Below are 11,742 nucleotides of genomic sequence, written 5' to 3' on the forward strand. Positions count from 1 at the left end.
TCCCAGTGGAGTGAATAGTTTAGCAGCACTCCTGAATCCTTTGCTGTTGCTTGAGGCTCAGGTGGCCTCGGTGGTGTGGTCTGCCTTCCATCAGCTTTGGCTGGTGGCCCAGCTGTGTCCCTCTTTGGACAGGGTAGCCTAATTTCTGCTGCCTATGCTTTGCTAACCTCTAGGTCCAATTACTGCAACTCTACGTGCAGCTGGCTGCCTCTGAAGATGGTTCAGAAGCTTCAGCTGCTGCAGAATTTAGTGGCCAGGTTACTCACCAGGGCAAGACAGTTTGAGTACATTACACTGATCCTGGCCTGACTACACCGGCTGCCAGTTAGTTTCCAGGCCCAGTTCAAAGTGCTGGTTTTGACCTATAAAGCCTTAAACGGCTCAGGACCACAATACCTCAAGGACTGCCTCTCCCCATATGAACCAACCTGGACCCTGCAATCACCATCTGAGACCCTTCTTCATATGCCTCCAAGAGGTCTGGAGGGTGGCAACACAAGAACGGGCCTTTTCTGCAGTGGCTCCCTGTTTGTGGCATGCTCTCCTCAGGGAGGCTCTCCTGGCACCTTCATTACATATCTTTAGGCAAAAACATTCCTCTATAACCAGGCCTCTGGCTGATTAATGTTCTTTGGCCTTTTAAATGTATTTGTGGTAGGGGGGTATTGGTTTGCTTTTGTTTAATTGTGTATTTTGTTTTTCCATTTTATATTCTTATGTTCTGAACCACCCTGTGGTCTTCAGATGAAGGGCAGTATGCAAATGTAATAAATAAAATAAAAATAGTAATACTTAGATACCTTCTCTTTAAGTGAAGATTCGTCTAAGAAATCATTTCTGTGTACTCTATAATTTTCAGTAGATAAACATGTAAACGCAGACTATCAACACTACAGTTGAGACAGCAGTTCCAGTGACGTTTCCTCTCATTTGGCTATTCGATCATTTGAAGATGCATTATTCTCTTAAAATATATATTGCAACAGCTGTGGCTATTGAAAGAGCTGATTCAATCAATAATTTATGTGCCAGGTTAAGGGGCCAAGCCTAGTCCATAGCACATTTTTGCCTATGAAGAACAAAGACTCAAAAGAGATTAAGATACATAAACAAGACAGGATGCCAGGATTAGGTTTATAATCTTCCGGAACAATGGTATGGCTAATGCTAAAAGTTCATATTGTAGTGAAAAACTGTGAATGAAACTGTGTTCTCTGAAAACTTCCCCAGCTGGAGTGAGCAATTTTAAAACTTTCAGAATACTCTGTGGTGAAACAGTGCATTAAATGTCCATACCAGCCAATAGTCTTGCAGTAATGACTGTTGACGAACCCCCAGTGCACTCAACAAAATCAGCTAGGACAGAACCTTGAAGAAGTTTATCTTTGCTGGTGCTGTTTCATATTGGGCACTGGAAGCCATCCTTTCAACAGGTACTGACGAGGTAACGACTGTTGTCTATGTGTTTTTCTCTGGCCTTTTGATAACCTGAAGATCCATCCTTCTTTAGGCATATCTAGGAAAGAAAGAATTGCTGAAATGAGCATTTATAAGAATTGTAGGAAAGATGCATATTTAACAATAGTCTTACAATGTTAAGAATCTAGCAATAAAATCCCAGAATACCTTTTCATTCATTTTCCCCCATTGAAATGGCATTTTTTTTTTAAGTTTCATTTCATTTTCACTGAACTGTAGTCTTCAAGAGTGGAAGTGTGATCTGTTATGGTAGCGAATTCCAAAAGTGAATTATGTGTTGTATAAACACATACTTCCTCTTCTTTGTCCTGTCAGTCAGTTGTAATGAGTGATCTGAGTTGGATAAAGTGATTCTTCTTTGCCCTTCACACTATTCATAAACTGATAAACCTTATCAGATTCTCACTTTTTGATTCTCACTCCTTTATTTTTCCAGTTGTCCCAAACACTTACCTCTTCTTTATTTGAAAGATATTGCAACCCCTTCAACAGGGGTATCTTAAATGTGACTGCAGATATACCATTATGAGATTCAAAGTCTTGCTTCAGTTCTGAAACAGTATCAATATCTAGTTCCAACGTACGCCATAAACATTTGTACCTTTGAATTCATTGGAAGGTCAACAGGCAGAAATAGCAATGGGTATATTAAACAGTAAAACATTTCCTTTTTGAGATTTAGGCAATATTAAACATTAATGAAAACTGATTTAGTGCCTGTGAGCCTCTATTCCCATAGAGGGAATATGTCACATTAATTTTTTCATTGAGATGGTCATCTGCAGCATAAGGTTCTGCTTAAAAAACAGCACACCAAAATACCCACAAAGCTTCAACAGCAAAGGGAATTTATAATTTTTTTATGTGGAGAAACAACAAGGCCTTGTTATTGATTTTAGCAATTTTCACAATAGAGAGCCAAAGAGATCAATCTTCTGCCTCTTCCTCTGTTTTCAATTTAGCAACTTCCTTCAAGATTTATCAAGTCAACCTCAGCACAAATTACTGCCAAAGTCTTGTGAGTATCCAAAACAAAGCAAAAACAACTTCAGCTGCTCCCCCAAAGGCATCTTTTAGCCAAACTATACTATCCTCTCAAAACATTTATGTCAGTGAACATAGGAAGCAACCTTATTCTGAGTCAAACCATTGGTCCATTTAACTCAGTATTGTCTAAAGTGACTGGTATTAGCCCTCCAGGGCTTCAAAATGGGGTCGTGATAATGAAAAAGCATTTTATATAATATCTGTTTTCTAATGAACCTTACAGCAAATTTACTTTTGACTAGTAGAGAGCCCCAGCTCAGGGGTAAAAATATCATCAATTTATAAATGAATAATAGGTTATAAGTAGAGTTCTGAAAAGCTGTAGTTCCAAGATAGTAAGATACTGTCTTCGTCATTTCTCTTTTGTGTAATATTACCTATCAATATAAACAGAATATAATGCAACAAGGGGTATGGAACCAGGGCATCAGGTGACACAGGGAACCAATCATATCCTGGTTGGCCCTACAGAGCTGCTGATTGGTCTAGTTCCTCTCTGTCAGAGTAAAGGTTGCAGCTCAGACAGCCTCTCCCTACTGGACTGACTGTCTGCCTCCAAATCATCAGCCTTGTGCCTTCTCTTTTCTCTCTAGCTGCACATCTCTCCTGACTTGATCTTAGAGGCTGGACCTGTTTTAGTTGCCACAGTGACACACTGGCCCCATGCAGCAGGTGCCTGTGACACTATTACAGCCATAATCCACACAGCATTCACAATGATAATATTTGCACTTGAATTTTCCCGTCGAGTAAGAATAAAACTGTTATGAGTTGGGTGTGTGGGAGAGCATGGCCTGTGCATGCTGCAGCGCAGCCCTAAATTGCAACATGCAAACCACAAAGCTCTTATGGCGGAGTCCCATTCATACATCCCCTTGTGACAATGCTGATGACTGCATCTGAAATGGGGCCCAAATGGGGATGTTGGATACAATCTGAAAGTACAGGTACTTACACAAGCAAAGAAGATGAGTAGCAAGTAGAAAAATCCAAGAGAGCACAGCATCACAAGTTCTGTTCTGTATTTTTGTAATTTTGCATCTTCAGGACAGTCTGGAAGGCAAAATAGATACAGTTACTTTATGGAACCTTGAGTGATTTGTGTGCAATAGAAGTTTAAAAAACAGTCCATCATACTGTACCTGTTACTTTTAATGTAACTGTACTAGTTTGGTTAGCATTTTTAACTGGTGACCTTATGATGCATGCATATGTCCCACTGCTAAGACTTGTAGTATTTTTAATCTTCAGATAATGCCAGGTGCTATTAGAGACCTCTGAGGAGGTGTTAAGATCTCTTGAATATTCATATTCTGTATTATATTGCAGATCTGTCCATTCTTCACCAATTTCACCAGTCTGCAAAACAACAGCATATGAGGGGTTAATATGCCGCCAACCAACCAGAATGTACATATACACCAGTCCTAAGGAAATACAGGGTAGAAGGTACGTCACACTTTTATGGTTCTGCTTTAAAGGCTCAGTTCTGTTGAAGAACATGAGCAGCTGAAGGACAGAATCGCTTTTTTAAAGGGAGGGGTCCATTTTATTTCCTGGAAGGAGCAGAGCAGTGACAAACTGGTGCTTCTTTTATTTCCACTGACAACTATGGTACTAATAGGAGATCAAAAGAATTTGCACCCCATCCCTTCCTCCGGGTGCTCCTCCCATCAGAAAAGGGTCCCATGCAGGAAAAGGTCATACAAGGAATCTCTAGGGCAAGTGCCCATTTGTCATTGGGAAAGAGACTTGGAGGCCATGGAGTAGTGATTCCCTTGGGTCTTACTAGGAGCGCATGAGTGTTCCTGCTCTCCTCCTTCTAGGTGTGAGGGAATTTCTCCTACAGTTGCCTAGCAACCTAACACTCCTGTAGAATGGGAGCACACAACTGGAAATAGCAGAAAGCTAAGAAACACTGGTGATCAAATTTCTGAGCATAGTGGTGCTGAGACAAACCTCATTTGCCCAGTGGGCAAGTTTACTTGTCCATGATAAAGATGCCTGCTGCTCAACTCCAATGAGATGACTGGATGTATAGCAGTAGAAGAGAACTGCTCATATTAATTTTGTTGAGGAAAGCAGATGGGAAGTGATCATTTATTTCCACTTATCAATATGAGCTGTTCAAGTAGATGATACAACTAGAAGGGGGCAGGAAACTCATCCCCAATACACCCTAATTTATTGAAGAAATGCATTATACAATACATTTAAATGCTGAAATGTCTGTCTAAATGTTGTCATTCTGAATTCTTGCAAATGTTTTACAGTTTGGATAAGCTCTCTTACTGCCCTTTTGAATGACAATACATTTCAATCACAATGTTCTTCTTTGCTATACACATAACTTCTCGTGAATGCCAAGACTCAAAATTAGTTAGTTCATAATTCAGACCTGCACGAGTCATACTTCCCAACTGTATAAAAAGCCCTGGCTTTGTTTCAGTGAAATCTAGTATCTTCATAATTCAAACCAAGATTGATTTCAAGTTAAATTTATGGGGTTTTTTGCCTGTGCAGCCAGCATGATTAAGCATTCAAATTCTGCCAGACGTTGGCTACTGTAACCCTTTCCTTCCCAAAGAAATTGGAAAAAGTCCCATTGCACATGGAATGTTTTTGCTTAAAGCATTTAGAAAGCAGGGAAGCCAAAACGGTTGATTGACTCCCATCAGTCCCCAGCCTGCATGGCTAATGGTAAGGTATGATGAGACTTGTAGTCCAGCAACCTCTGGTTTATAGGAACAGCAGCAGGAGTCTTCCGTTCCCAGGGTGTGGTCATTGTCGTATGCTGGCAACTTCTAGGAAGTCACAGGCAAGAGCTTAGTGTAGAATATCCACTGCGTTGCGGAATATCTTCGGGAGAAGAAATGGCAAAGGAGTAGACATTACACAAATCAGGAGCAGAGTCCCTAAGATGGTTGGATGGTGCCTTGCACACCTCCTTCCGGCAATTTCTGCAGCCAAGCTGGTGCCAAACATATTGCTCTGCTTTCCTCTAGAGGACATCAGTGAGGCTGAGAGGGGGTCTTGTATTCTGGGCAGCCCAGGACCTCCATTCAAACTGCTCAGGCTTGCGTGCTGGGGAAGTCACTTTGGTGCTGCAAACACAGCAGATTGACTTCACACCTGGAGGCGCACTGCAGTGTCTCTCGAGACAGATGGATGCCAACAAACAGAAGTCCTGCTGTAACAAATAGGCATTGTGTCTGTTGGTGCTTCTGCTCAACTTCTCTCTGCCTCCATGGTGTTTTGACTACACAGTCGTACTTTGGTTCTCCAACGCCTTGGTACTCGTTCGTTTTGCCTCCTGAATGCTGCAAACCCGGAAGTTAGTCTTCTGGTTTGTGAACGTTTTTTGGAAGCTGAATGTCTGATGTGGCTTCTGCTTGAGTGCAGGAATTGGCTAATCAGAAGCTGCATATTGGTTTTCGAACAGTTTCGGTAGTTGAACAGACTCCTGGAATGGATTAAGTTTGGGAACCAAGGTACTACTGTAGTAAACAAAGCACATATGAAAACAGCCACCATGCAAGGGTGCATTGTGACACATAATGTTGTGATGCATGAGCTTTTCATATACTGTATATTCCTGCGTATAAGACTACTTTTTAACCCAGGAAAATCTTTTCAAAAGTCGGGGGTCATCTTATACACTGGGTCGTATTTCTTATACGGCGAGTATATCCCAAACTCTATATTTTAAGGTGATGTGCACGCAAAAAAACCCCAACATGATGGATATTTTGAAATCTCAAAATAAAGGATAGCTTTTATCTGAGTTAGTAACAGGAGATTCATAACTTGGCTAATGGGATTAGTTTGCCCATCTCTAATTCCTTCGTGAGCACGTGAGAAATAACATTTTGCCTGTGGAGACATCTAGTGGCAAATTGCTGATTTGCTAGGAAGATTCATCTTCACTTGGGTTTAGCAGGGAAATTCTTTAAAAACCCTAGAATTTCTTAGGAGAATTAAACCAAGCTCCTTCTGGATCAATAGGTTTTGTTGTTGTTGTTGTTGTTGTTGTTGTTGTTGTTGTTGTTGTTTTTATTATTACTTTTTGAACTATGCAAACTGTAATCATTCATGGGTTTTAAAAGTAATAATTAAAAGCTAAACTTTGCATGAAGTGCAGTGTCTTCATGCCAGGAGCAGCTGGCAGGGAGGGGTAATGCAGCAGACTTGGCTTCCTGGCAGCAATGTCACTGCCACAGACTAGAAAGGTGCAGGAAAGGTGTGGCAATTCAGATGGGGTACTTCTGGCACATCAGCTGCAGCACTAAATTGACCACACCAACCTGACCTCACCATGCCCTGCCTTTACACTGTCCTGGCCCATGACATTGATGCCACTGCTTGGAGGTTAGGGCCATGGCAACACACCGCCCTATCAGACACTCTCGTTTCATACTCAGTCACCGTATGTTACACAACATTACAGACTAAAGAGCCAACTACCCCTTCCTCAGATGTAGGCATAGATCAGTCCAGAAAGATTTCTAGTGGTTGGGAAGAAATCCCAGATAACCCTTTGCCTATACAGTGGTACCTCTTGTTGCGAACGGGATCCGTTCCGGAGGCCCGTTCGCAACATGAAAAGGCCGCATCCTGAAGCGCCGCATCTGTGCACGCACGTGACGCAATGCTGCACTTCTGCGCATGCGCAGAGCGCGATTTAGCGCTTCTGCACATGCACGCAAGTTACGCATGCGCAGAACCTGGAACTAACCCGTTCTGGGACTTCCGGGTTCGGAGTGTCCATAAAAGACGCAACCTGCAGCAGAAGTATCATGATGTATGACTGTATAAAATAGGAATGGCACCCACAAATAAATAATGAAGAACATACAATTTTTTTACCAAAAAAACTCCCAGTAAATTTTGTATGCTACAGAAGTTAGAGGCAGGATCTCTGGGATTTGTATCCTAAAGGGATCATTGAAGAAGAAAAAACAGGGGACAGCAGTTTCAAAATGCTGCTTTGAGTTATAGCCCAGCAGAGGCTGAAAACATACCGTAGCTCAACTTCCAGGTGGAATGAGCCTCTAGGCATCAGCTGAAACAAACACACTGAGAATAAATGCATGGCAATGGTGACACAGAATAAAAATGCTGCTGACAAGAAATGACATACAATGAATGAATTTCTACATACTAGTCTCCATTCTAACACAATGTAATGGATGTGCGCATACTTTACTTTGTTATAGTTGGGGAAATGGGCTGAAAAGTTGTTGTTTTTTAAAGCCATGCCATTTGATGGCAAATTCAATGAATATATACACTGAATTTCAAATAGCCCTATTGCATGACAACGAAACACCGCCTTTCTTCAAAGCCAACATGAAAATTGCCTAGACTTGTGCTTTTGCAATGTTTTTATTTACATAACAGGATTTCAGTTCAGAATTTCAGATCATTTGGCTGCAGAATGTGGCAGAGGCGTAGCGAGGCACCGCGACACCTGGGGTGTCAAATTGCCGTGCTCCCGGGGGGCGCGCCGTCACTACCTAACGACACATGTGTCGCTATGTAGAAGGGGGATTGCGCCTCCCCGTGACTTCTAAACAGAGCCTAAACGGAGCGTCCAGGCTCCAGATAGCCCACTGGTGTGGCGGGCTGCCACACCAGTGGGCTATCTACCTGGAGCCTGGATGCTCCGTTTAGAAGTCGCGGGGGGCACGATCCCCTCTACATTGTACGCAATGCTGCACATGCATGCTACGTAGAGGGGGATCGCCCCCGCGCCTTCTAAACGTAGCCTAAATGGTCCAGGCTCAGGCGCCGATTGCAGGGCAGGGGCGCAGCATCGAGTCCCACCCCCCCTCCAGCAGGCACCCGCACAGTGATTTCAGCAGGCGTGCCTGCAGCTTTTTTTTCCCAGGCTGCCGTGCAGAGGCAAGGGGCGGGGGCGCGGCCCCAAGTGACACCCCCTCCAGGGCGGTACCTGGGGCAGACCGCCCCCCACCCCCGCTTGCTCCGCCCCTGGAATGTGGGGTTTTAGTTCATTTTTTATGCAGTTAATGAACTGTAAGTATGAATGTACCCTGGGTGAGTTGCATGAGAATGTGAAGTGAAACAAATAGTTACCGGTATATATTGTCTTTTTTCTAAGCCCTTCATAGATATAGTTGCAGGCACAATTCTGATTTACGAGGAGTCAGACATAACTAAACGGCTAAACAACAACAACATACATGAGAGAGACATGGTAGAATTTACGTTCCTTTGAATTTTTGCACCTCATTGTTGTTATTATTTTTCAAATTCATTTCAAGACAATAATTGAAATCCTGATTTCAGTAGGTAATGGGGGTTGGAAGATGACCTGAGGATGTTCATCACCCCCTGTTGGCTGTATAATCTGATCATTAATTCTTCACAAAAACAGCAATGCACACTGCACAGTCACATCTTCATCCTCATCATATTTTGGGGGGCAGCAGAAGTCAGAGGTTAATTGTTTTCATTTACTACACAGTTCAACATGACCTAGTGCTAAAGATCTAACCTGAGAGCTGTTTGAACTTTACATTCCAAAATGTCATACCATTTGTTGGAATTACTGTTTAATTGGCCCCATGAGGGCTTTATATACTGTACTGTTTATTGATTAGGCCCTCAATAGATTTTTTTAAAAGTGATTAATTCTACAATTCGGTTGCCTAGCTGCGCTCTGTCATCTTCACACTGCTTGTCTGAAATGTTGTCAGTGATCATAATAAACATTAGTTATGCAAAAGAAAGTACAGTGGTACCTCGGGTTGCGGACCCAATCCATTCCGGGGTGCCATTCGCACCCCACAAAGTCTGCAACCTGAGCGGCGCTTTTGAGCATGCACAAAAGCGTGACAGAGCGCTTCTGCACATGCGTGAAGCGCGCAGAAAAACACTTCTTGGGGTATAAATAAATTTATACCCGCGTCCCTTGGGGTATATGTTGTTGTTGTTGTTGTTGTTGTTGTTGTTGTTGTTGTTCCAAATGTCCCCATGCACACCAACACAACTTGAACCTCCTCACATTGAGGAGGAAGATCTGAAGTGAGATTATGAGCGTGTTTGGGTTGACATGCCAAGAATTCTCATAACTGGTAACCCTGAAAAAGCATTCTAAGCATGCTCAGCCAAACACACTTAAAATCTTCCTTAAGACCTTCCCTCTCAATGCAGTAGCTTAAAATCAAGCCAGCTTAAACAGAGATGTTGGGGCAGTGATTGCATGCCCACTGCTCACACTCTTCCTTTTTAGCCCAAACGAATTCAAAGAAGCAGCTGAATAATGTTCATGATAGACCTGATTCACATATCACAACATCCATACAAATGTCTCCACCAACATTTTTTAACCACACTTATGAATTAAATAAAATGCAGATATAGATGGGAAACCAAAGGAGAATGAAAGTAACAGGTACTTTACCTTATACCAGGAGACAGCCCCTTTTGAGACTTTTATATCCTGAGAATATTTACAAGGGAGCATCACATCTTCACCACACGTTGCCACAACCTGTTCCGCAGCATCAGCAACCCCATGAACCACATGCCAGACTACAGGAAAGGAAACACAAAGTCAGGCTATTTCTGGGGAGGCCACTCAGATGATCAGCTGTAGCAGAAAAACAGACCCTGAAGGCATGGGGTGGGGTGGGGAACAGTAACGAAAATTTGAAAAAACAAAATATATATTTACCTTGACTTAGGAAGACAAGCTGATAGCAATATATGGATGCCATGGGCACACAGTAGCAGTGATCTACTCTTTTCAGGAGATGGTAAGTGAAAAGAAGTGAAAGAGATGATGCCTATAACTGTGTGCAGTTAACTCAGGAAACAGATGGTTGGGGATTCCCCCCCCCTCTCCTACACTCCAGCTAAGGAAGTCTTGAAGGTCTCTGGCTATAGGGGGAAGTCCCATGTGCTTTCCCCATAGTTTCGGCCACTGGGGTAATTGGAACCACAGTGCTTGATCTGGTATTTCAAATTTCAGCGGCACCCCGTGCGAGGCCAAAATTCAGCGCCTCCCCGCCTCTCACTTTCCGTTGTGCGCATGCACTATGTCATAGTTGTGGCGCCCTGCAGTGCCCTCTTGGCTCGGCGCCCAGTGCAGGGAAACCAGCCACACTGCCCTAAATCTGGCTCTGCTTGAGGAGGGGAGATTTAAAGCTCCCCTTGCCACCTACATTCCTGACAACCCCACTCCACATGCTGCAATTCACCACACAAATATCTAGTTTGACCTTGAGATGTTTCACCATCTGCACTCTTGCACTCCTGTATTGTTAGAAAATTTACACAGATTTTTTGTGTGTGTCTTTATTATTCTGTTATTTCATGTCACAATTCAAAAAAAAAAAAGATTCCTCTCCTTTTTTTGTAAACACTCAAACTGTTTGTGCAGAAACGTCTTTGTAGCATGGACTGTCGCTACATGATGTCATTATAGCAAAACCCTATCCACCAATGCATTTACGGTACATTTCAAAACCTTCTTCGTGTGCCTTTCTGTTTTTCCGCAAAACCAATTGCAGGTATAACCACTATATATTCTCTTTGAATGAACGGAGCACTTCTTGCATGAAATATCATCAGGGCAACAAACAATGAAAGAAAAAGGAAATGAAAGTCATTTGGCTGATGTGATGAGGTCATCTAACTCTGAAAAATTTCCACAAGTGGGTTTTCCCCTCTGGGTAATGTTTAGGCTGTACTTTCCAGATAGAAGTACATACACACATGATTGATTACTGATTCCCATAGCCCAAAATCACTTATTTCAAGAACGAGGCGAGCTTTGATCCCTAATTGGGTTAGTAATTACAAAGACTAGGACTAGACTAAATTTGTTTTTCATTTAGAAATAGCTGCTGGGGTGGCATTCAGTTCAAGCTCTTTGCTCATGCTGTTTTCTTCCCAACATCCTCTAGCTTACTATTTGCTACAATCTCACCTTTAAAGGCAGATATCAGCTTAAATAAGAAGGGGGATGGGTAGCTAGAGACTTATAAATATACTGAGTTAATAGCATGTATATGTGGTTGAATACTAGAGCTGCAATCTTATACCCACTTGGGAATAAGCCCAATCAACTCAAGAGAACTTACTTTTAGGTGTGGAAAGAGTTGCTTTATAAATGTTCCTTAAATGTAAGTTTTCTCATTCTTTTTTTCCTTTCTTCTGCATTTATATAGATGCTCCGTAATATAAGGT

The 11,742-nt window shown here is 42.4% G+C and overlaps 1 protein-coding gene across 1 annotated transcript; it reads right to left on the reverse strand.

Moving 5' to 3' along the window:
- Positions 1-1,120: 1,120 nt before the first annotated feature.
- CD83 (CD83 molecule) lies at positions 1,121-10,354 on the reverse strand. Its single transcript, XM_088675231.1, has 5 exons — positions 10,226-10,354; positions 9,953-10,083; positions 3,669-3,885; positions 3,482-3,579; positions 1,121-1,516 (listed from the first exon to the last, which is right to left on the reverse strand). Exons 1-5 carry the CDS (start codon positions 10,266-10,268, stop codon positions 1,427-1,429), a joined length of 579 nt encoding a protein of 192 aa, XP_088531357.1. The 5' UTR covers positions 10,269-10,354; the 3' UTR covers positions 1,121-1,426.
- Positions 10,355-11,742: the final 1,388 nt, after the last annotated feature.

The sequence above is a fragment of the Zootoca vivipara genome, chromosome 8 (genome assembly GCF_965207765.1).
Source record: "Zootoca vivipara chromosome 8, rZooViv2.hap1.1, whole genome shotgun sequence".
Lineage (NCBI taxonomy): Eukaryota > Metazoa > Chordata > Lepidosauria > Squamata > Lacertidae > Zootoca > Zootoca vivipara.